The 25,364-nt window shown below is 49.5% G+C and overlaps 2 protein-coding genes and 1 non-coding gene across 3 annotated transcripts in view; 1 reads left to right on the top strand and 2 right to left on the bottom strand.

The window, feature by feature from the left end:
- Positions 1-252: 252 nt before the first annotated feature.
- On the bottom strand, positions 253-16,068 carry LOC140582661 (uncharacterized). Its single transcript, XM_072706910.1, has 6 exons — positions 15,807-16,068; positions 3,245-3,332; positions 1,577-2,115; positions 1,403-1,490; positions 1,096-1,229; positions 253-993 (listed from the first exon to the last, which is right to left on the bottom strand). The coding sequence occupies exons 2-5, from the start codon at positions 3,279-3,281 to the stop codon at positions 1,105-1,107; spliced, it is 789 nt and encodes a 262-aa protein (XP_072563011.1). The 5' UTR covers positions 3,282-3,332; positions 15,807-16,068; the 3' UTR covers positions 253-993; positions 1,096-1,104.
- Positions 16,069-16,999: 931 nt separating this feature from the next.
- LOC140587781 (5S ribosomal RNA) lies at positions 17,000-17,118 on the top strand. Its single transcript, XR_011989426.1, has one exon. It is a non-coding gene; the product is annotated as a 5S ribosomal RNA (ribosomal RNA).
- Positions 17,119-18,519: 1,401 nt separating this feature from the next.
- The window catches only part of niban2b (niban apoptosis regulator 2b), a 34,780-nt gene continuing 27,935 nt past the window's right edge, over positions 18,520-25,364 (bottom strand). The window contains exons 9-14 of the mRNA XM_072706907.1: positions 23,719-23,906; positions 23,213-23,368; positions 22,105-22,218; positions 21,754-21,861; positions 21,537-21,648; positions 18,520-20,974 (exon numbers count right to left, since the gene is read on the bottom strand). Of these exons, the coding sequence (XP_072563008.1) occupies positions 20,145-20,974; positions 21,537-21,648; positions 21,754-21,861; positions 22,105-22,218; positions 23,213-23,368; positions 23,719-23,906 (1,508 nt within the window). The 3' untranslated portion in view covers positions 18,520-20,144. The remainder of the gene's footprint in view (positions 20,975-21,536; positions 21,649-21,753; positions 21,862-22,104; positions 22,219-23,212; positions 23,369-23,718; positions 23,907-25,364) is intronic.

Genomic DNA, 25,364 nt, shown 5'->3' with positions numbered 1-25,364 from the left:
GCTTGACGATTCTGGAGGCATCTCTTTGCAGGCATCGAGGCATCATACCAAAGGGTTGACATTGCACAGTCACTTTATTTTAACACAACTTTGCAAACACCAAGTAAAAGTCACAGACACTTTCAAATTCTAGATTTGTTTTATTAATATTACACTTAAGTTGTATCAAATGGAATTTATAAATCATAAACAAGAATATAAATAAAATAATAAATAATGTATCAACAAATTGTATCAACAGCGGGTATAAAATCTGAAAATTGAATTAATATTATATATTAATGTTGATCAATATTATATAGTATCAGTAAAATATTATTTATAAGTAAAAATACATATTATAAATATACAAATATAACATAATAAATATTGTATTAAAAAAATTTTAAACAGCAGGTATAAAATTTGAAAACAGAGACATATAATAGCCAGTTTTTCTTTGTATTCAGAAGTGCCCAAAGTGTCCAGGCATGAGAACAGGAGAGGGAACAGGAACAGACAAGTTAGGATTAGAGGTGTCAGTTGTTTTTCCTCTTCTCCAGTTCCTTGTCCACCACACTTTTAAAGTGCTCAAAACATGTATACACTACACCTTCAAAACCAGATGTGGTTGATTTATTAGTAGTAGGACAATACGTAAAAATGTTCTGGCTGCTTCCAGCCGATTTGTCCTTTGAAGGTGTGTACCTCTTCCGTTGGCCACCGCATTGAGGTACCTGGCAAGCCCCACAGGGCCTCTGGGATTTACTGGGCATGATTGGTTTGATGGTGGGTGCAGGGGATGGTAAAACAGGGACAAAGGCCTGAGTGCAAGACGGCCCAGTAAATTGAATTGATGGAGCCTGTGGCTGTGCTGGAACCACCAGAAGCACCGGTGCTGCTGAAACTGTGGGTGGCACGTAGGAGGCGGCGACAGCAGGCTTTCGCTGGATGGGCCGGTCTGAAGGCCCTGTCTCTAGCTTGGACTTGGGCTCTGGTTCTTCAAAGTCCAACCTGTAAATGTATTGAACACACAGGATATCATGAGTATTCATTTATGTGCATTAACCCTTTGCTCTCCTCACAATACATAAATGAAACACTTGAAAAACTTACCTCCGCTTCTCACCATGCCTTTTCCCAGCGACATGGTGAAGCTGCTCGTACTGCACTTGAGGTCTCTCTGGTGGTGGCAGTGACGACGGCAGAGCAGGAGCTTCGGGCAGCGGAAGACTCGTCCAGGAGATTTTCTGCAAAACACACACACACACACACACACACACACACAAAGTATTAAGTGCATTGCTTTAATTATAATAATGAACTCACATGATGACACAAGCAAAAAACATCAAGTCTTAGTAGCTCTACTAGTGATACAATGGTCATTACATAGTTATGACATATATGAGCATTCTATTACCTGCAGCAGCCAACAGCTCAGCATCACTGGCATAGTTAGCGTCATGCTGGAACTGGGAGACAGAAGACTCAGACTTTGATGCCTGTTTCTGAAAAAAAATAAGTAACTGTAAGATACACACACCAATGCTGATTGTTGCTCAACATAGGTCAAAAGATAGCCCAGTTATCTTACCTTCAACTTCTTGTCTAGATGACATCTGACAGAGGGGAAGTCTCGCACATACTCCAGCATGCGCTCCTTTTGCCACTTCGGATGATCATTCTGCTCACCCTTCTGGCAATACTCGCCGAGCAACCACACGACCCAGCCAACATCATTTTCCAGCAGCCACCTGAATGACTGCCCAGCATACTTTCCAAAGGTGTGGACTAGCTGGCCTTTCCACATCTCTCCTCCAGCTTTTTTGGCAAAAGCCTCTGCCTTTGCAGCATCCAGCCAGGTTGGGTCCTCCACCTTGTTGGGGGCCTCTGCCACAGCCTTGGCAGCAGCTGTGCACTGCAGCCAGGCCTCTCCCTGCCTGTAGAGATGGATGCGGTGGTATTGATGCTGCTTCAAATGCAGGTGGAGGTTGGGTTTGGTGCTGAAACTCTTCCCACACACGCCACAGTCATGCTCCTTTGGAGAATGAATCTTCATGTGGCGAGTGAGGTTCGACTTCTCTGTGAAGTTCTTGTCGCACACCTCGCATTTGTGGTGGTCCATGTTGATAACTGGATGTTGGTAATGTGGTACAATAAAACATAATATGAGTTATTGATCTCTGTTAATCCAATTTTCCAATATGTTGCTATGCCAAAACAAATATTTAGTCCCATCTTTGGTAGCTCATTTAAAATCAGTAAATCACTTTATGTAGGATAAGGTTTAAAGCTGAAGCAGATAGCCATCCTCCTCCCCTCTCCCGTTACACACACACACACACACACACTCGCGCGCGCGCACACACACACACACACACTCGCGCGCGCGCACACACACACGCACGCACGCACGCACGCACGCACACACACACTCGCGCGCGCGCGCGCACACACACAAATAGTTATTTGTATAATTACAGCCTTGTAGATTGACAAACGTGCTTCTATGTGATAGAATACGCATAGCAATCAGCTACATACAACTAGACAAAGTTGTCACACAAACAAGCCAGTAAACGATAGCAGCAGCTAGTCGACAGTTTCCAGAGAAATCTTTTGTCAAAATCAGCACAGCTATACATGCCAAACACCTGTCTTGTAAAAACAGCTAAAAATGATGAAGGAGAGTAATTTACCGCTGAGAGAGTATATTCCTAAGTGAGACGAAATTACCGCCGATCGCTGACTCAATTGGGAATGCTCAACCATTGGTCTGTTGAGAATGCTCAACCATTGGCCAGTTGAGCCAGGCCAATGGTTGAGCGCTGTTGAGGACGAGCCTCGCTCAATGATTGGTGTTGCCGCGCTCAACTTTGCTCAACATCGCTCAACCATTGGCCGGTTGAGCAGAGGATAGGGACTTGGAGGAGAAATCGCCTGGGAATACCAGGTGCTGTAAGCTTTTCTCACTTTGACTTTATCCAGTGGGCGCTCCATTTCGCGAGAAATTTAAACCTATCATTCCCCTTTCATTTTACATTTTTTTTTTCTTTCTAATAAAAAGGCAGCATTTTACACACAGTTTTCGGTCTAAGTACTGACGTCATTCCTGTTCAACTCACCGCTTTCTTTTCCCTATATAAACCACTTCTTCACAGACGGCTCGATATTATTGGCATGACATGGGCTGCTCTTCTCTCTCTACAAAACTGGCTAAAGGCTATATTTAAAACACCAGGTTGTCTGTGATAATTCATACCTTTCCATGCCAGCTTAATGTTTCGGTTAGTGGGCATCAGAGATGGATCAGGGCTGGAAACTTCTTTGCTGCCCGGAGAAGCCGTCGGCTGTGTTTTTAGGGAGAATGGCCGTCAATGTTTGTATGTAGAAAATTGTTCTGGCTGCAGTATGGACTTGTCGGTGTGTGTAGCTCCCAGAATTCTGACAGCGCGACGTTTTGGGGAAGCATGTGATTCAGCAGGTACCAGTGGGCTTCGTGCGGCGGAGTTATTGTGGCTGTTAGCGGAGTTGATAAAAGAGGGGCGTTAAAAGAAGCCCGCATGCGGTAGGCAAAGTAGTGAAGTTTGCTGGCAGGCGCGTGCGGCGATTAATCGGTGCGGTGGTGAAAAGGAATAAAGAGAAGGAGGTGTGCGGATGAGGAAAGAATGGAATAGTTGTTATAGGCTGCCGGCTGAGGAGTTTGGTGAATGTCTGGTCTAGGTCGGGGTGCTGCCGATTGGATGGTGGGGCTGCAGTGTCAGTCAGATAAAAAGCCAGTAGGAGGATCCAATGCGACTAACCGGTGTGTAGCTGCGTGAGGTACGAAAGGACTGTTTTTGGCAGCGTCTTTCGCTTACGGCCATACCACTCTGAACACGCTTGTGCGTTTCCGGGGGCGTGGCTGACAGCATTGCTAGCTGTGAGATTGAGGTGTGCGGTCGCTTCCTTTTCTTCTCTCAGCTCTGACGGTTTGGTTTCTTTTCCTGATTAGTTTCTTTAGAGTTGTGTTAGAGTGTTCTCGGTCTTTTCTTTTGTCCGTTTTCCCTCTCCCTAGTGGCGCGTCTGCGCCGGGGAGGGGGAGACTGACCACCTCTTCTTCAGTTCTTTCAGTTCCCCCCCGTTTTAGTTTGGGTTTTTTTTTTGTTTTGCCGGCCGGCTCCGGCTCGCTCCGGGGTCCTGGTCCAGGGCTCCCCCCCCCCCCCCCCTTACCTATCTTTCGTTTAGTGCACCTGTTCTTTTTCCTTTCTTTTCCTTTTCCCCCGATATTTCCCTGATGGCTGTTTGTCAGCCCAGCACGTCGCGTGCAGCCGAGGCTGCACGGGCGTCCTTGGACTTGGTAGAGGACACTGATCTAGACCACGCCGATATGGACGTGGGTCCGAGCCTGGAGCCGGCCGGTGGGGCTGGCCAGGTGCAGGCGGAGTGGGTGACGGTGGTGAAGAGCAAGAGGGCGGCTGCAGGTACGGCTGCTGCGGCAACACCGCAGCCGGGAGCCGGCGCCGCGGCGGGGGCTGGCGGCGGCATCTCGCCTCCCGACAGCTACGCTGGGCGGGTGGCGCGCCCCGGTCGGCCGCAGGCGGCGGGTGTGAGAGTGGGCACCGGCGTTCGTGCCGGTGTCATCGAGCAGGGCGGCGCACGCGGGCACTGGGAGGTCGGGCAAGCGGCCGACAGCTCGTCCACTCGGGCGGCCACTGTGGCGGTGGATCTGTCCGCCTTCGACACCGTGCCCCTCCTTGAAGTGGCTAAGGCGGTGCAGCTGCTTGTGCCGAAGGGGGCCGCTATAGGCGCGTGTCCGGTCCCGGGAGCGTGTGTGGAACTGACGTTCTCCAAGCCCGAGTACGTCGAGCTCCTCGAGGGAGGGCTCGTGGTGCAGGGAAAGAAGTGCCCCGTGCGTCGCCTTTGCCAGGCCGAGCGCCTGGTGTCCTTCTTGCACCTGCCGCTCTATGTGCCTGATCGTGCGGTGGTGGAGCGGCTCACGGCGTGGGGCGTCGAGCCCATCCTCCCGGTCCGCCGCCGGCTCCTGCCCGGCACGGCCATCACCGACGGCACGCGTAGCGTCCGGGTGAGGTTCCCGGAGGGCGTCGTGTCCCTCCCCTACAGCGCGAGATTTGACACGGCTGAGGGCCAGAGGCACATCCGTGTAGTACATGACAATCAAGTCAAACTCTGCCGCATGTGCGGGCAGCCGGGCCATGTCCTGGCTCAGTGCCCGAAGTACACCTGTCGCGTCTGTGGGGTGCAGGGGCACTACGCCCGAGACTGCACCGCAGCCAGCTGCGCCGACTGCAGGAAGGCAGTCGCCCTCTGCACCTGTCCTGCTGTACCTGGTCAGATGGGGGATGCAGGTAAGGCGGGCCCGGGCTCTCACGTTGTGAGTGGGGCAGAGCAGTGTCACCAGCAGGACCGGAATGCCGCCGACTGCCTGGACCAGCACAATGCCGGGGCCGGCATGGAGGAGGCGGGCGGCGAGCACGGGGAGGACACTGGACCGCGACAGGAGGTGAGTGGGGAGGCGCCCGCAGGGGTGGACGCTGGACATTGTGGGGGGGCCGGAGCGCCCCCGGCCCGGCCGGATCGACCAGGACTTGTTGCCGGACCCGTTGGACAACCCTCCGGAGCTGCGGAGCCCCGGGAGCTGCCAGACAGCGCTGCGTCTGTCTCCCGGGCAGCCCCTGACCTGCAGGCGCCTGCCAAGGACCCCAGACCCGCAGCTCCGGCCGCGGGAGCGGAGTGCCCGGCACCCCCTGGGGCCGGGGGTGAGACTGATGCTGCCCCCCCTCCTCCTCCCTCTCCCTCTCCCCGTGCGTCTGTGCCGCTCGCCTCTCTTTGGTCGCAGCTCCCCCTGGACAGCGAGACCATGCTCCACCTCGGCGCCCTGGACCGGGGCTCATCCAGCACGCCGTCTTCGCTGGAGGTCTGTTCCCCCTACTGCCAGTAGGCTCAGCAGGAGCCGGATGAAGACCAAGGCCCGCGCCACGCCCCGGTCCGGGACTCTCCGGGCTCCGTCTGCGGATGGGCCCTACCGGAGACTCGACGACCGGCGGCAGTCGGCGGCAGCTGCCCTCCACGCACTGCGTGCTGCGAGCCCGGGCCCTGATGACAGTGGCGACTTTGTAATTTGAATGTTCCCACCATGTCCTTTTTGTTCTCGTGTAGAGCCTCAGTTCTATGCAGACCCCATGCATAGTTTTCTTTCCCTTTTGTTTCTTTCGTTTTCTGTGCAGGTCCTTGTGTCGTCACTGTCGCCCTGTTCAACTGCCTTGCCTGCATGTGTTGCCTTGTGTGTGTGTTTTTTTGGCTTGGTTGTACCCATGACCTGGGTACGTTTTATGGCTTGTATTGTCCTGTGTTTTTACCCTGACATCGCTCGATCACCGCGTGGGAGGGCTGGGGCTGTGTATGGGGTTGTCTCGCTTTTAGACATCACTGCCTTTAACTGTGTGCCCTGGGACTGTGTGTTGGCTGACTGCGCGCTGGTCTCATGGCTGTGACCATCGCCTCCCTCAATGCCAGGGGCTTGCGCTCCTGGCCTAAGTTGCAGGCAATCCTTACCCAGTGTGCTGAGACGGCCGTGGTGTGTCTGCAGGAAACTGGGTGGGACGGGGCTTTTATTGAACGGGTGCGAGACATCTGGTCGGGCGATGTCTTCCACTCCACTACCTCTGAAGGAGCGCGGACCCTCGGTAGGGGTGTCGCGCTGCTCTGTCACGGACCCCGCGTCGAGTCGGCTACACAGCTGTACTCTAGCGGGGATGGGAAGTGTCTGGCGGTCAAAGTGCTCTTAGGGGGTGTTTTCACCGTCACCATTGTAGTCGTGCACGCACCGAACGATGAGGTCCTTTGTGCCTCGTTCTTTGACTCTCTGGCAGTGCGTGTAGCACAGTGGCCCTGTCCTCTCGTGATCGGGGATTTTAACACCACCCCGACTCACCTGGACGTGCGGGAGGGGGTAGTGTTGAGGCCTAATATGGGGAGAGCCGCGCTCCTCCGTATGATGCGATCATGTCACCTCACGGATCAGTGGAGGGATCGCAACCCGGGCGTGCGCGTCTTTTCCAGGACGCAGTGCGTCGGGGGGGTGGTGCGGGGAAGCAGGTTGGACTACGCTTTAGTGTCCCCTGCTGTCGCCGCCCGTGTCCGTGCGATGTCTTATCGGGAGTGCCGGCTGAGCGATCATGACTATTTCGAGTGCACTCTCGATTCTGGGGAGGTGCAGCGTGGGCCGGGGACGTGGATTCTCAATCCCTCCCTGTTAAGCGATGCTAGTGTTAGTGATACAGTTAGATTCGCATTGTGGAGGGGGGTTCGGTCGCCCCTCTTCCTTCTCGACATTCAGGCTGGGTGGGAGCTCATTAAGCGGGAGGTGGCGACCATTTTCCAGGCTGCCGGGCGCGCTGCAGCTGGATACCTGCGCCAGCAGGGACACGCAGTCTTGCGTGAGCTCCAGACGGAGCTGCTGGCACTCGAGCAGGACGCAGGGGACCCGGTACGGGTCTCGGCTCTGCAGGACGAGCTAGGTCTCCTCTCTGAGAAGAGGCACGCGGGAGCTGTCTTACGGAGTGGGGTACGCTTCGTCGCTCCTGGCGAGCTCTCCCCTCGCTACTTCCAGGCGGTGGAGCAGTCCAGGGGGGCTGCGAGGCTGCTCCGGTCGGTGCGCTGCCCCAGTGGCCAGCTGGTGACTGACACGCCCGGTCTGTTGGGCTCGGTGCGAGACTACTGGGCTGCCATGTTTACCAGCGAGCGCATCGACCTGGATGCCCTCTCCCCCCACCTGGGGCTGATTGAGGCACACCTCTCTCCTGAGGACGTCGCCCTCTGCGATGCCCCTCTTACCGATGACGAGATTGGGGTGGCGGTGGACCGGCTTCGGCTGCGCAGGTGTCCAGGCTCAGATGGCCTCACCGCAGACTTTTACAGGGCCTTTAAAGGAGATCTAGTGCCTGTCTTGCAGGCTGTTTATAGTGACGTCCTCGCCCGCGGCGAGATGCACGGCACCATCCAGCTGGGTCTGATTAAACAGCTCTTTAAGCACATGGGAGACAGAGGGGACCTGACTAATTATAGGCCCCTTACCATGCTCAACACTGATTACAAGGTGTTGGCGTCGGTCTTGGCCTCCCGGCTCAGTCGGGTGGTGCCGTCGCTCGTTCGTACCACCCAGACGTACGGGGTGATGGGTCGCACCATCCTGGACACTGTCCGGGATGTGCAGGCGGCAGTGGGGCTCATGGAAACAGCTGGAACGCCCGGTTACTTGGTGAAGCTCGACTTCGCCAAGGCTTTTGACAGGGTCGAGCACGCATACCTCCTGCGCGTGCTGGAGGTATTCGGCTTCGGCCCGGGCTTCCTGGCCTGGATGCGCATCTTGTGCACCTCCGCCATGTCCGCCGTCGCCTACAATGGCTTCATCACCGCCCCCTTCCGCATGACGCGGTCAGTGCGGCAGGGCTGCCCCCTATCGGCTGTCCTTGGCAGTCGAGCCCCTCGGCCTCCTGGTGGCCAATGCCAGTGACATTGCTAGGGTGCCCATGGGTCCGACCTGTCTCGCACCACCCGTTTTCCAGTATGCTGACGACACCACACTGCTAGTGCCCGACGCAGCCAGTGTGGCGGCTGCACTGAACAATGTGCAGCTGTACTGTGACAGGACAGGGGCCAGGGTCAACCTGCAAAAGTCGGTTTACCTGCGTCTCGGCTGGGCCTCTGCCCGTCGAGCTGGGCCTCTGCCCGTCGAGCTGGGCCTCTGCCCGTCGAGCTGGGCCTAAGCGAGGCTGAGGGGGAGGTGCGTCTCATGGGCGTCCTGCTCGGGAGGAGCACCACGGTGGCCGAGAGTAGGATGTGGGAAGACCTGACGGGTGGAGTGGAGCGGCGGTTGGCCCGGTGGTCGGGCCGCCTCCTCTCGCTGCAGCAGAAGGTGTTCCTGCTAAACGCTGTGGTCTTATCTGTCCTGTGGTATGCACTCAGCGTGACTCACCTGCCTCACGCACATTATGCCTGGCTGCGGAAGGCTGTGCTGCGCTTCCTTTGGGGGGGTGGTAGAGTCATGGTGGCCTACGCTACCTTGATTGGCCCCCCTGCCAGGGGTGGCCTGGGCCTCCTGGACCCTCTGGTCCAGTCTAAGGCCCTTGGTGTGCGCATGGTACAGGCCTTTCTGGACGAGACGCGCCCCTCCCTCTGGAAGGAGGTGCTCTCGTACAGGCTGACACAGTGCGCTGGGAGGGAGCTGGCCAAGGACGTCCTCTGGATGCCCTTCCGGCCCGGCATGGTGCGGGGCATCCCCTCCCGTTACGCGCAGCTATTGTTAGCGTGGAGTGAGTTCCAGGAACACACTGTCGTGGTGCCTGAGGGGCGGCCGCTACTGCTGCGGCAGCCGCTGCTGCTGAAACCGCGCATCCTCTCCGAGGGGCGGCCCTTTGAGTTCCGACACTGGTGGGAGGCTGGAGTCCGTCAGGTGCGTGACCTCTTCTATGAGGTGCGCCCTAGCTTCCTGCCTCCCGCGGCGATCTATGACCAGGTTGAGGAAGTGTACGAGAGGGCCTCTAGGGTCACTGTCACCAGACAGTGTTTGACCGCCAGAGCGGCCCTCCCTGCCGACTGGGTGCGTGACATCGAGCGGGCCGGCGGCCCCCGTGACGTGGCCCCACGTTTCCCCGCGGTGTACGTGAGGCGGCTGTCCGGGTCCCTCGTCCCCCTGGGAGCCTGTGTGACCCGTGACTTCGCTCGCCTCTACAGGCAGCGCGCTTTTGCTTCCCCAGTGGCACAGGTGTTCTGGAGCGCCCGCTTCCCCGCCTTGGGGCCTGACCTGTTGTGTGGGAACGTGTTGGTCTGCCCGGCGGATCCCGCCCTCGCCCAGTTTGACTACAGACAGCGGCATAACGCCCTACTGACAATGTGGAGGCTGTATAGATTGGGCTTCGCAGCGTCTCCGCTATGCCCAGTGTGCCGGGAAGTGGAGGAGGGCCTGACACACATGTTCTTTGGCTGTGCACAGCTAGTGGCGTTTCATGTGTGAGCGGTGGAGGTAGTGGACAGGATCGCCGGGGCGGCGGGGCCCGTGCCTGATTTTACTGAGGCAGGGTGGCAGCGGACGTTCCTCTTCGGAGTTGAGCGCGGCCACCCTGCCGGCACCTTTGTCAACCTGTTTTTATCCATTGCAAAATACACTGTGTGGCTGCGGCGAAACGTAGCCCGGATGGAGGGCGTGGTTCTGGATCCCGTCACCATGTGCCGTAACTGACTGCGCTTAGTTTTAAGCAAGGTGCTCTTACTGTCTGCCGGGCTCCGTGACTTGCCCCGGTTTCTGGATTTGTATGTGGATCGGGTCCCTTTTCTCACTTTTACTTTATCCAGGGGGCGCTCCATTTCCCAAGAAATTTTAACCTATCATTCCCCTTTCATTTTACATTTTCTTTTTTTTAATGAGGCTTCGCCCTCTCTTGACTTCAAAAGGCCCAAAGAAGTCCACACCTACGTTGGTAAATGGAGGTTGATCTGGCATGATGCGGTCCAATGGTAGATCAGCCATTTTCTGCTCTCTCGTCCTGCTATTAAACCTTCTGCAGATAGCACATTTGGAAATTATGCCTCTAATTACTGAGCTCACTTGCGGTATCCAGTACTTTGTCCGCAGCTGGGACAACATGTAATTGCGTCCACAATGTCCGATTTTCTTGCGCATGTGTTGCAAGATGAGAACAGCAATAGGAGACTCCTTGCAAAGAATTGCAGGGTGCTTTGTCTCCTCTGGCATTGATAATCTAGAGAGACGTCCACCCACTTTAATAATTCCATCTTTCAGGAAGGGATCCAGTTTGTAGATTGGGCTGGTCTTTCTCACATGTCCAGCTGTTTGTAGAGCCATAATTTCCTCTGGGTAAGTTTGGAACTGATTAACCTTTATTAACTCATTTTCAGCCTTTTCCAGATCTTCTTTATCAAGCAAAGCTGGTTTCAGCATCAACCTATACTTTTTCATGTGTGCTGTTGCCAGCAGCTCATGTTGGCTTGGACATTTCTTAGAAAATCTGATTTTGTTCATGAAGACCTTTCTTTCCATTCTCAAACGCAGCAGCATTTGTTTCAGCTTCAAAAACCAAGCCACTGCCCTTCTTAGTCGTGTCCAATTGGAGAAATACAAAATCCACTTATTCAAAGCTAATGCTTTCCTTTGTGCATCCTCTTCAACCTTTACTGCACAGGACTTAACCTCAGGATCATTCTGGGATATGTCCTTCAGGTACGGCAATTCAGGCCAATCTTCCTGAGACTTTAGTAGGAAACTTGGGCCTTGTAACCAAGTCTTGCTTTCTATGAAGTCTCTTACCTTCAGCCCTCTTGAGGCTTGGTCCGCTGTATTTTCTCCTGACTTCACGTAGTGCTACTGTGAAGGATGGCTATGTTCCCTTATCATTGTTACTCTGTTTGCCACAAAGGTCTTGAAGGGACTGTGTTCATTTCCAATGTATCTCAACACTGTAGTACTATCCGTCCAAAAAACAGAGTCTTGAAGTGGCACCTGTAGTTCACGTCGTAAAATCTGGTCCATTTTCACAGACACCACTGCAGCTGTTAGCTCTAGCCATGGGATTGTTACACGTTTCAACGGGGCTACTCTTGCCTTTCCCATCAAAAGGCTACAATACTTCTCACCAGCTTGGTTTGACAGCAGTAGGTATGAGGCGGTACCATAGCCGTTCTCTGAGGCATCGGCAAAGTGATGTAATTGTGCTGACTGTAAAGGTCCAAATGTCACTGGCTTCACACATCTGCTTACTTCGTATCCCTCTATCAGTTTCATATCCGACAACCATTCTTTCCATGTGTGTGCTTGATGATCATTGATTTCTTGGTCCCAGCCACACTTTTCTTCACACAGCGCCCTTAGGATCTGCTTTGCAGGCAGAACAACTGGTGCCAAAAATCCTAGGGGGTCGTACAACGCACTAACGACAGACAGGATCCCACGCCTTGTCATAGGCCTTTCAAGGACATTCAACTGGAATTTGAAACTGTCTGATTTTGTGCACCACTGGATACCCAGGGCCCGCTCCATGGGAAGGCTGTTGTGGCTTAAGTCCAAGTCCTTTACATCTGCTGCACGATCTTCCTCTGGTATGGTCAGCAGAACAGCCTTGCTGAAACTAACCCACTTAGTCAGTTGAAAGCCTCCCATGGCACACAGTGCTCTTAGATCTTTCACAAGCTGAATTGCCTGAGCATCAGACGGAACTGATTTTAAGCAGTCATCCACGTAAAAGCTGTGGAGAACTGTGTCAACTGCTTCTGAGCTGGCTCTTCTCCTGTTATCCTTGGCGGTTTTCCTTAAGGCATAAGATGCGCAACTTGGTGAAGATGTAGCACCGAAAAGGTGAACGGTCATTCTAAAGTCTTCCATTTCTTCACTCAGGTTTCCATCTGGCCACCATACGAAACGTAGAAGATCTGCATCTTCCTCAGGCACTTTGACTTGATAAAACATGGCCTTGACGTCTGCCATCAATGCCACTGGTTCTTGCCTGAATCTCATTAGAACACCAATGAGTGTGTTGGTAAGATTTGGGCCCTGCAGTAACTGCTCATTTAGGGAGACCCCTCTGTAGGTTGCTGTGCAATCAAAAACTACACGGATCTTCTTTTTCTTGGGGTGATACACTCCATGGTGAGGAATGTACCACACCCTGCCGTTATCCCACTGCAGTTGTTCCTGAGGGACCTTGACTGCATATCCATACTCTAAGACATCTTTCATGAATGCCTTATAGTCTTCATGGAAGCTTGTGTATCTTTTCAGTTTCCTTTTCAGGCTTACAGCGCGCTGTTCTGCAATACAGCGATTGTTTGGCATTTTCATGACCTCACCTTTCAGAGGCAAGCCTACACAGTAATGCCCATCCACCAGTCTAGTGGAGCTGTTCACCAGAGACATGAACTTGTGGTCTTCTTGTGACATTTCTTCCTTTTCTTCACTGTCACACTCTGGGAAGTCTGTATTGTACTGTTGTCTTAACAGTTCGTCTATTTCCACAACTGAAAGGCGGTTAACTGTATGGCTCTGATTGGTGTCACTGTCCATCTTCAGTCCCCTTAACAGCCCCTTTACCACCCATCCTAAGGCAGTTCTAACTGCATAGGGACCATCTCCTTCACTATGTATCACCTGCCATGGCTCCACTGCCTTTGAGACATTGGTGCCTATGAGCAGGCCCACTTCAGCATCTATCTGAGGTAGTGACACATCTTTCAGGTAAGACCACCTTGCAATGTCTTCCTGTTTGGGAATGTTCTCTTTCTGTACTGGAATGAAGCTATGGGTGAATATCCTGGGCAGATCTATGTAGGTATCCTCTTCCACACCACACATTTCTAAGTCTGATAGGACAAACGTCTTTAAAACCTTACTGTCATCAGCTCTGTTGCAACCCATGGTGTTTAGAAGGATTTGTGTTCGTCTGCCCCTGAGGTTCAACTTTCTTTGGAGATCTTCAGTGCAAAAACTTGCTGTGCTGCCAGGATCCATAAATGCATATGTCTCCACATATCTATCACTCTTCTTGGATTTGATCTTGACGGGTAAAACAGCTAATGCATATTTTTCTCCAGCTCCAGTGTAGGCACAAGCTTCCTTATTCTGGGCGACACATGCACTGGAGATTTCTTTGCTCTCAGAGCAATTGTTTTCCTTCTTATCTGCAGGCAAGCTGTCTTCTTTCTTCTCCATGTGCAACAGGTCTGGATGTCTTTGTGAACATGTTTGACACTTTGCTCTCCTTTTGCAGTCCTTACTGAGGTGTCCCGGGAACAGACATCCAAAGCACAAGCCTTTGGACTTTATGAAATCCAATCTTTCATTGTGCGGTAGTTCCTTTATCTTTTTACACTCTGCTAGAGTGTGTTTGTTCTTGCAGTAGACACAAGGTTTCTGTGAAGCAACAGTAACAGCTTTCTTAACTGTCACTTCTTGATCCTTTGGCTCTTGTAGAGCGGCAACTCCCGTAGCAAAGCTACTGCTTCCCTTATAACCACCTTTCCTGACTTTCTTGTCTATTCTGTCCTTGGCTTCCTTCATTGTTTGAGGCTCTGACATGCTTCCAAATAGGGGGTCCATGACGATTTTTTCCTGGCGATCAAAGAACCGATTCCGAGAACCTTGCACGTCCTCTCCCCTTCTCTTGAATTTCAAAGGCTGTGACTCTCCACTTCTCACGCACTATGTAAGGAAGCTTTGAAAGGACAGTCCGCATGTTAGTGGGATTGTCCATTTCCTCCATGAACTCTAAGTCACCCATCGTGTTTTTGCAGCCAGTCAGAAACACTGCATATGTGTCAAGAGCTTTACCATCTTCCTACTTAATGATAGGCCAATTCAATGCCTTCTCCATATAAGCATTTGCAATCTTTAACTCATTGCCATAGTATTTCTGCAACAGCTTCCTGGCTTCTTTGTAACCTCTTTCAGGTGACATATGCTCACAACTACAGACAAGTTCCTGTGCTTCTCCACTGGTGTATTGCTCCTGGTAATAGAACATATCTTGATAGTCATCAACCTTGCTTTCAACAGCATATTCAAATGCTCTAATGAATGACTTGTAGGTGAGAGGATCACCTTTAAATACCGGAACCTCCTTGTGTGGCAGACTTGACAGGTTATGCTGTTTAACAAGCATCTCTGTCATGAAACTTTGTTTCTGTAGCACCTGATGGAGATCTTTATCGTCATCCCTTTGTCTTGCAGCTTGTCTCATGCGGCTAACCACTGGCTGATACATCCCAGGACAAGAACTCTGCTCCACTCTTCATACATCATCTCTCATGTCCTTCTTCACCCTTTGTCTAGAGGTCCCTTTAGATACATAGCTGCTCATGCAATCTTCTTCATATAACTCCAACACCTTCAATTTCGCTGTGGATTCAGCAAGTCCTGCATCAACCTCTAACTTCTCTCTTTTAGCTTTGAGCTTAGCTTCCTCAAGATCCAGAGCTTGTTTTTGTTGTAATGCTGCTGCTCGCGCTAAGAGAGCTGCATGTTCTGCTGCCTCTTTGGCGCGCACAATGGACACTGAGGTACGTGAGGATATTCTTGTTCCACCCGAGGCCACTGACCCATGTTTATCTTTAGGTCTGCAATCCTGCAGATTAACTTCTGAAACACTATCACCCACATCTACTTCATCTGATTCTAGAGAAAATTCTGGAGGTGCGGTTGAAGTCTTTGCCTTTTCTTCAAGCTGGGAACTGACCCATGCAAAAGAATTTTCAACACATGCCTTCACTGAAGTTAATTTCTTAGCAAACCATTCCTGATCCTCTTTCCTTTCTTCCTCATCCATCAAAGGAATTATGGAAGCATTGAGCTCCATCAATTCTTTGTGCAGATTGCATACATCACTTTGCAAAAGATCTTGCACTCTGTATACATCCTCAGTATTTTCCATGAGCTCATCAATTTCTTTCATCTTTACAGTTAGCTGGCCAAATTTTCCTTTTCAACTTCCAATTAGTCTATGCAGTTTCACTTGTAACGCCTTTTCAGTGGGCTTTGGCGCCCTCTTGTGGCCAAAATCTTCGAGTGTCCCGTCGTTTCCAGCACTTTCCGCCATCTTCATTAATCAATGCGTAGCAAAATTCACTAGCAATTGTGTCCAATCAACCAAACTTTTCAACAGCAAATGCTAATGTCCTAATATAATTCTACATGCACAGATTAGCAAAGAGATAGACGGTGAAGAATTTCCGTGCTTAACGAAACACCACGTCCGTACTGCACAACTTAGCATGTAGCAGGCAGCTAATGTTCGCAAGTTAGCTTCGGCTTGTCTCACCCAATTCCCGGGTTCCGTTCAGATCCTTCCAGTGAAGAACAGTTTTCTGACTTTTTGTAAGTGGCACTCCTCCTTTTTCTTTATGCCACTAACGGAGCAGGTGTTTGGCAACTAGTCTGACGCGACGAAAAATTCTCGAACTCAAAATCTTCTTAAAAAACTTTTACTAATAAATATAGCAAAGGAAAACATTTACAAAACACAACATACTTCAACTAATATATTAAGCTTTAATCGCAGTCGGTCAGAAAACTGTGTTACGTTCACACCCGACCGTCTCACAAGAAAAAACACATATATCACGTGACATATTACGTGCCTTTACGTGAGTGTTTCCCACCTAGTGGTTAGATTAACCAATGCACTCGACAACAATGAACTAAACAATAATATTTTAAATAAACTAATGAATAACACAATTTAACAAACAACAAAGCCTATACTATCTATATGGCTCTTACAGCTTTCTTTTCCCTTTAAAAACCACTTCTTCACAGACGGCTCGATATTATTGGCATGACAGGGGCTGCTCTTCTCTCTCTACAAAACTGGCTAAAGGCTATATTTAAAACACCAGGTTGTCTGTGATAATTCATACCTTTCCATGCCAGCTTAATGTTTAGGTTAGTGGGCATCAGAGATGGATCAGGGCTGGAAACTTCTTTGCTGCCCGAAGAAGCCGTCGGCTGTGTTTTTAGGGAGAATGGCCGTCAATGTTTGTATGTAGAAAATTGTTCTGGCTGCAGTATGGACTTGTTGGTGTGTGTAGCTCCCAGAATTCTGACAGCGCGACGTTTTGGGGAAGCATGTGATTCAGCAGGTACCAGTGGGCTTCGTGCGGCGGAGATATTGTGGCTATTAGCGGAGTTGATAAAAGAGGGGCGTTAAAAGAAGCCCGCATGCGGTAGGCAAAGTAGTGAAGTTTGCAGTTGGCAGGCGCGTGCGGCGATTAATCGGTGCGTTTGTGAAAAGGAGTAAAGAGAAGGAGGTGTGCGGATGAGGAAAGAATGGAATAGTTGTTATAGGCTGCCGGCTGAGGAGTTTGGTGAATGTTTGGTCTGGGTCGGGGTGCTGCCGATTGGATGGTGGGGCTGCAGTGTCAGTCAGATAAAAAGCCAGTAGGAGGATCCAATGCGACTAACCGGTGTGTAGCTGCGTGAGGTACGAAAGGACTGTTTTTGGCAGCTTCCTTCGCTTACGGCCATACCACTCTGAACACGCCCGATCTCGTCCGATCTCGGAAGCTAAGCAGGGTCGGGCCTGGTTAGTACTTGGATGGGAGACCGCCTGGGAATACCTGGTGCTGTAAGCTTTTCTCACTTTGACTTTATCCAGGGGGCGCTCCATTTCGCGAGAAATTTAAACCTATCATTCCCCCTTCACTTTACATTTTTTTTTCTTTCTAATAAAAAGGCAGCTTTTTACACACAGTTTTCGCTCTAAGTACTGATTCCTGTCATTCCTGTTCAACTCACCGCTTTCTTTTCCCTTTAAAAACCACTTCTTCACAGTTGGCTCGATATTATTGGCATGACATGGGCTGCTCTTCTCTCTCTACAAAACTCGCTAAAGGCTATATTTAAAACACCAGGTTGTCTGTGATAATTCATACCTTTCCGTGCCAACTTATAATGTTTAGGTTAGTGGGCATCAGAGATGGATTAGGGCTGGAAACTTCTTTGCTGCCCGGAGAAGCCGTCGGCTGTGTTTTTAGCGAGAATGGCCGTCAATGTTTGTATGTAGAAAATTGTTCTGGCTGCAGTATGGGGCGGGGGGTTGTAGCCCCCCCCATAAATCAAAACCAGCTAATTCAACCCCCCAAATAACCATGTTTCCCTCGTAATGGGTGGAGACCTCAACCCCCCCAATGTTCCACCCAAAGTTACGCCCTTGTGTGTAGCTCCCACAATTCCAAAAGGGCCGACACTGCACGCTCAGCCACTGACGTCAGGTGCACACTCAGCCATAACAGGAAGTGTGAACGGTATGTTAAGGTTTATTATTTGTATTACTAAATTATATAGTTACAAGTTTATTTCATGCCATACATTATTGCAATGTATATAGTGCGTTAGTAACTTTTTTCTCTGACTGGAGTGAATTTTTTCAGTTAAGGCAACTACTAGCCAATTAACTCACGTTATGTTACAGCGAATTAGACACATTTCTACTTTTACAGAGCTTTTCATGGAGTTATCTTGTGAAAACATCTATGACAAAGTTCTCTTCTTTGGAAGCAATTTACAGGAAACTTGTTTCATTTCCAATTCTCCTCTGAGGATTTCTGCATGTTTTATTGTTTAGTGATTGTTTGAAACCGCGTATTTTGTGAAATTGTCTCACAATGACGAAAATGCATTTTTTTTAAAATCCATATTACTTTTTTATTCTTTATATTTAAAAAACAATATCATCCAGAATTGCATTAGACATGTAAAAAAAATGCACAGACGTGGTGTGCAAAAAAATAATAAATAAAACATTAGGGTAATGGTTTTCAAAGTCGTGCAAAGATCTACCCAGCTCAACAGCTATGTTTTCATTAAGAGACAAATATGAAGTTCATAGGAGCTGAACAGGAAGTAAATGTGCTGCTTGTGTACAGAGAAAAACAGGACAGAAAAGGCCCCTTGGGTACAAGGCAAACGTGCTGGCTAAAGATAAAAGACCCCATATGATCAACCACTGTACCATAACAACAAGTAGAGCCCCATCAGCATAAACATCCATCAAACTTTATTAGAGGGTTATTTGAATGTCAGACACGTTTTTCCAAAGCAACCTTATTTTTGCTTTTCAGTAGATATTTTCATCTTCAGCCACCTTTATTCCTAGCAGTTGCATCTGGTTATGGTTGAAAAAAGCGTTTGAAAACCCACAGCGGCGAGGGTACCGTGGATGGGTGCCCAGCGTGAGTCTGTATGAGTCTGAAAATGCACAGTGAGACCTTAGTGTGGGAAACCTGGCTCCCCCAGATGGAAAACAGATCCACAAAATATGAGAATATATGAGTTTTTCCCAGTACCCAATAGCACATTTGATTAAATTGCTAAAAGTACTCTGGTCAAATACCCTTCTTTAGGGTATTATAGCAGTTACCCTAAATTAACCTGCATTTTTAAAGTTTCTAAAGAACAAAGAACAATTTCACGAACCAGCTCATGCAAAAAGCAGCTTCCGGTAAGCGAGGGGGGGGGAGGAGATGCTAACCAAAGCTCTCTCACCTCAATCTGATCTGGTTACCTGCTAATGGTGAGTGTTTTGCTTATTAATGGAGCCATTGCTAATGAAATCCTGGTCCCAGTTCCTGGAAATCCTCTCCCAGTTTTTTTCTGTTTACTAACTAGCCACAAATCAGGGTGGAACAATGCAGAATAAGCAGTTTAAAGCTAAACGGAGTCAGCGACATAAAAATAGTGTTTGCAAAAGCATGTTTGCAGAATATCATCAATATTTATGTATTCATATATAAAATAGACCATAGAGCAATGAAACCTTAGCTTTGAAAGGACAAAAAAAAAAAAAACACAAAACGATATAATGACATCCAATGCCATTAATATTTTTCAGTGTTTTCAGTTTGCACCAAAGGCAAGGTCAATGCAGTGTACTCTTATTGTGAATTTACTAATTGTTATTCAGCCAATATAAGATATTATTGGCTAATTAGTACTGGTCAATATGGAATTCCATTTCAAAGGAATTAGCAGTTAGGTGAAGTTAGTCAAAACTTTGAGATCTTGCAAGTTCATGATGTTCTAAATCGTGGATAGGCCTCATCCTCAGCAGCAGAGGAAGGTGAGAAGATGAGAAGGATTTGGGCATTTTATTTATTAATTTTTATTTTATTGGTGTTGACTCCTATTTCTCCTGTAGTGTAACAGTCTCAGCCTTTTGTTCGTCTCTGGATACAGCAGTGACCACATGGAGACCAGAAAAATTCACAAATCCTGCATGTGACTTGCGACTTCTCAGGATTATGGCAGTGATTCATAAATGCATCCTGTGGCCACAGATGTTGATGGAACGCAAATCAAAATCAAGCCTATATTTGCATAATAGTATAAAAGATTATATGAAATTGACTTGACTGCTGCCAAGCCTGGCTTGGGATTTTGCTGTTCATCTGCAGTCGTCAAAACTCGGAATATACTTGATTTTCAGAAAGTGAGGAAAAAGTACAGGCTGTAAAATGTCAAACTAAATAAACTGTAGATTTATCATTGCTCTTAACGAATGTTTTCCAGACAGGTCTTAGAGGGTAATCATAAACTAAGCATCTGTCTCTTCTGTAAAAGCATGTTTTATTTGTTGTTTTGGGGGGTGGTGTCTGTCTGCTCAAACCTCTCCACCAGCAGCAGGATATGATGTGGCCTGTTCCCCTGACAATCCTTCTCCTGTAACCAAGTTACTGTGGTCTGTCATCTGACCTTCTGAGACCGACTTGGCTCCCACCTCCTCATTTGTGTGGGCGGAGCCGCTGGTGTTGCCATGGGAATGGAGGTTGGTTGCCGCTGGCTCAGGTACCGTGGTCTGTGGACTCCCTGATACGTCTTCTCCCATCTGCCTGTGTGCCTCTGGGCTTATAGACACCACCTTGGCTAACTCCTGCCCTTCGTCCTCTGAGAGAAGCTCTTCACCGCTCACGGCATTCTCTATCTCCTTTATGGCGCTCTCTATAGCAGCATCCTGTGGGGATCCTTCTACGTGCCCCTCTGATTTCTTCGCTTCTTCCTGCTGAGGTTCTGCTTTCGACGGACCGGGCCGCGTCTCCTGAGGGGTAGGGGCGATAGCCTTCTCCAGGCTGCCTTCAGGCTGGCTGGTCCCATTGGTCAGGGGGACTGCTTTGTCTTGATGTGGCCCTGATGAGGCAGGGACAGTGCTGTCGCCATCCTGGCCCTCCTCAGAAATGTCACAAACCCCTGGAACCTCCAGGCAGGACTCATGGGGTAACACTTGAGTCCCATCCAGCTGAATCATGGACACCACTTGCTTTCTCCTCTTCTGCGACTCACTGCCATCCGTGCGGTCCTTCTCATTGCCATACTGACTACCCCAGTCAATGGGGGCACTGTCCGCTAGTAGAAGCAGGTTGGGGTCACTGTTGGTCAGGACGATACTGTCCCGGTACAAATTATGTCTCCTCTGAACAGCTGCCTCTTTCACAGCTGCATGTACAAAAAGAGAGTATGTTAATCACACAGCCTATCACACCAAGGAAAGTGTGAGTGTGTTAAACACACAGCTTATAACAACACAGAATGTGTGACTGTTTTAATCACACAGCCTATCACAGCAGAGAAAGTGTGAGTGTGTTAATCACACAGCCTATCACAACACAATGTGTTTTTTAATCACACGGCCTATCACAGCAAAGTGAGTGCATTAATCACACAGCCTACCACAGAATAGTGAGTGCGTTAATCACACAGCCTATCACACCACAGAAAGTGTGAGTATTTTAATCATGCAGAGAGATGATGTAGGTCAGTTACACAACAAAGTTACAAATGGAAGAAAGGTTATTGACAAGTATAGGACCTCCTGCTCCTGCCGAATGGAGTATGAAGGAGTAACATTGAAATCCACAAAAGCAGGAGCCCTGGACAGCCCTGGTCTTACAGGCTTTGTAGTTCTGAACTATATCGTGAGGTGTGTGAGGTACAAAAAAAATAACTCAGCAGCATGGGAAGGAGCTGTTGCCCTTAAAAGACTGGAACTCAGACTCACCCATCATGATGTCCTTCATGATGGACTGGAGAACCACCTCCTCAAAGATGTTCTCAACCAAGATGAAGCGTGAGAAGTCCTCGAAGATCAGGTCCTTGAATTTAGGCAGCTCCTGGAGAAGGATAACGAAGGTAGTCAGAACTGAGACGATGCCATATCTTGGGAGAGCATGACAGGAATGTCGGGGCTCTTTGGCTTGAAAAAACACGAGACTCACAGGGGTGACAGTTGGAGTTAGCTGCTTCAGCATGTATGGGATGAAGATCTGCAGAAGAGCTTCTCTGAAGAACTTCTTACGAACTGTGCTGCTGTCATAGTCATATTTCTAATGCAAGAGAGCAGGGGCTTAATTAAGAAACCTTGTTTGTCTAAACATTTCTAGATATCCACCTTATCAGAGCTCATTCCATTTACTAGATATAAACTGAAGCAATTGACTGTGAAATACTTCAGGAGCAGAAATCTGGTATTCTGGTGTCCATGAGAGCACACAGTACAGCTTCATAGTCCAATGTGTGCATCTACACAGCCAATCCAGCATTTGGCTTTACTAGTGAAGCTGTCATACCTTGATGACCCGGTCCTGACAGCGCTGGATGGTCTTGCAGAGATCCTCCCCGCCTTGGCCTTCCATACTCTGGTGCAGAAGCTGCTCGAAGGTGTACACAGCATTGTCCATTTGCTGCAGAAACATACAGGGTGAGAGGTAAAGGTATCTAATGATGTACCTGCTTTACCATAAACTGCCATAAGGGGGCACCATGGCTTTTGGATTCAAGGGTGTAGTGTGGCCAAAACTCATGCCTTGTTGAGTAATTCATTATCTAGCACATCATTCTCCCCTCTCACCTACTGAATGAACATCACACATACACACACACACACCAGAGCATGTGAGCGGAGCGAGAGCAAGGAGCAGAGCGGCCGGAATTTGGTCAGAGCACGGAGCGGTTTTTTAATTAAGGCTGGAGTGAGCATGGAGCGATTTGACTGGAGCGGGAGGAAATTTTAGTGGAGCGAGGAGCGGCGTTGAGTGAAGTGGCTTTGGTTAGTGCGAATTAGAGCGGAGGAGCGGGCGGAGCCAGCAGCCTCGTGAGCAAGGAGCGGAAATTCTCACCGCTCCACACCGCTCACATGCTCTGACACACACACACGCACAAATACAGCACCTCGCTGAATGGCTTAATTCTCCAAAGCAAACCTGTATGTCCAATGTCTCCCTTCAACCACTTATAAGTATGTGTTTGGGCCAATTCATCCTCAGTTTGAAGTGAAACGTACTTGGCTCACTTTATTCCTTTCAAACTTCAAAGCAAGAAAAAAGTGGGCCAGTTTCCGCTGACGGAGCGAGTGCCCACTTCTCGCTCCCCAATCACAACGGCACCAGTTGCCTCCCTGATACACAAAACAGCGAGTCGCGGAGACCACACTAAAGGCACGGGGACAGTCTGAAGGCTGTTTCCATGTCATGGCATGCTCTGAGGATGCTTTTGTTATCAAATTATAATCAGGATTCTTTTGTACCACATAAGACAGCATTTCCAGGCCAAAAACGCTCTGGGGCATCAGGGCAAAATTTTCAGTCTGCTATTTGGTGGCTTTTCTATGAAGTCACAAAAATTCAGACAAACAAGAAGTAAGACGTGCCTGTCACTGATATAGATCACACATCTCACCTCTCTCATGAGAATCTGCGCCCTCTGGACGAAGACGGACGTGCTGGACACATCAAAGCGCTGCTGGAGGCCCTCCAGATGCAGATTCTCCACCTTCTCATAGCAGCTCTGCATCTTCACTGGGTGGAATGCCAGCATAGAGATCCTCTCCATTTGCTAGAGACCAAAGGACAGCGAGTGACATGGAGGTAGTGAAACTGGGATAAAGGCAGTAAGACTGGTACGGTGAGGCGGTGAGACATTTATGAAAGTGGGGAGACTTGGACAGAGATCATGAAACACAAGGAATTACATAATGACAGTTCTTTACTTCTCTTATGGCTTTGAAGACTGCGGAACACTGGTGAGGGATGTGTAATCCCATATCATACCACAAGAGGGCAGCATTCAGCTTATTAAAGTAACGACTAATGTAGTGACTGCAGTGGCTCCCCACATTACAAACATGAGCCTGCAGATTCCCAGGGAACAGCCACAGGTCCGGTCAGGAGTGGCCAGGCCCTCACCTCGCCCAGCTTCTCTTTGCTGCCCCCATTGAGTGTGTTCTTGCTCATTTCCACCAGTTCACGGAAGAACACTTCCCGGACTTCTGAGAAGCCGCGGCTGGTGGGCTCCATCAGGGCTTCCAGGATGGAGTTGATGTAGGGCTGGATGCTGGCCTTCAGGAGCTTCTCGGCCTTGGGCATGACCAGGGCTGAGGGAGCATCAGAGGCTGATCAGATGGTCTCACTATAGCATTTGGGGATTGAACATCACAAGGCACATAAACCCATGAACACACAGTCATATACACATACATGTACTCACACTGTCACAGACTAATGTCTAGCTGCTTGGCTTTGAACTGCATGAGGAATCCAGAGCACATGGAGGAACCTGCTTCAAGCAGGGTGTGGCTCAGTAGGCTAAGCCTCTGTGCCTGTGATCAGAAGGTCACCAGTTCAAACCCAGCCATAGCAAAGTAATCATGTGTCCAAGGCAGGGGTGTTTCTAGCTATTGAAAAAAATCAGGGGCTAAGTCAAGTGTACCCATGGCTTGACTATTTTTTTTGAAGGAAGACTGCCGTTAGGGGTAAAATACTCAGGGCTGATCGGATCTAACGACGCCCACGGTCCAAGGACCCTCGAGGAAGGTCCTTAATCCCTCAGCTCCATGAGTGTTGTAGGTGGCCCTTTGCTGTGACCCCCTAACTTGCTGTGTGTGTCTCAGGGAGAGCCGGATGGGGTAAGGGGGCTATAAATAAAGTATCACTATTATCCACTGCTGGCCTCGGTCTGTTTGGCAAGGATACACTGTGACACTTTCCCACCAGTACAAGCGATCAGACAGGTTCCAGTGTCTGGTGTTTATTTCCAGTGTTATTTCCACTTACACAGGTGTTTTTGGAATGCCGAAATTCCACTCTCCTGTGGCATCACGAGAACAAAACTGGCACTAGGTGTCCGGGAACAAGCCCAGGGAAGACGGAGTGAGATGCCACAGGGCACGTAAAGCGGTGAAAGCTTCAGCTGATAGCGAGACAGTGATGGTCCTATGGGGATGATCTGAATTCCATTAGAAATTATTCTAATCAGCTGGTTGAAAAAGCTGTGTATTGTGGGTAGGCTTGTGAAAACAGCAGATCGATGGCACATTCCATGGTTGGAGTCACAGGGGAACCACACCCGGCCCATTAGGACATAAACCTGGCTGGGTGCAGGCAGGTGAAACTGTAGTACAATTCAATTCATTTCAATTCATTTTTATTTCTATAGTGTACATTCACAACAAGCGCTTTACATTAACCGCCCAAAGCCCCTAGTAAGTAAGCCCGGAAGCGACAGTGCCAAGGAAAATCTCCCTAGAAGGAAGAAACCTTGGGAGGAACCAGATTCAGAGGGGGAGCCCATCCTCCAGGGGCCAGCAGAGGAAGTCAAATGAGCAAGATTGCAAAGATCTAATTCACACCGTCCCATCCAACCAACTGTAAACAGCTCACTGAAGATCAAGATAGTTGGTGGGGCTTTTTATGTTCTTTCCAAGATCCAATTATCTCCATGATTGATGTCTAAGAACAACCCTCTCAAAACATGGTTGAAGCTGCACTTAAGTTTCAAGAGTCATATTCATACTGGTATTCATATTGATCAAGCACGGACGATATCTCCTGTG

This window comes from Paramormyrops kingsleyae, chromosome 2 (assembly GCF_048594095.1).
Source record: "Paramormyrops kingsleyae isolate MSU_618 chromosome 2, PKINGS_0.4, whole genome shotgun sequence".
Classification (NCBI taxonomy): domain Eukaryota; kingdom Metazoa; phylum Chordata; class Actinopteri; order Osteoglossiformes; family Mormyridae; genus Paramormyrops; species Paramormyrops kingsleyae.
The sequence above is the reverse complement of the archived record's forward strand: the minus strand, read 5'-3'. Positions and strand labels throughout refer to the sequence as shown.

What these genes read in the sequence shown, in the direction of transcription:
- LOC140582661 (XM_072706910.1), bottom strand. Translation starts at nt 3,281, where the DNA reads ATGCCCACTAACCGAAACATTAAGCTGGCATGGAAAG. An exon ending in ATCTAGACAAGAAGTTGAAG is followed by an intron (nt 1,491 to 1,576) that starts GTAAGATAACTG and finishes ATTTTTTTTCAG; the next exon opens with AAACAGGCATCAAAGTCTGA. An exon ending in TGAGCTGTTGGCTGCTGCAG is followed by an intron (nt 1,230 to 1,402) that starts GTAATAGAATGC and finishes TGTGTTTTGCAG; the next exon opens with AAAATCTCCTGGACGAGTCT.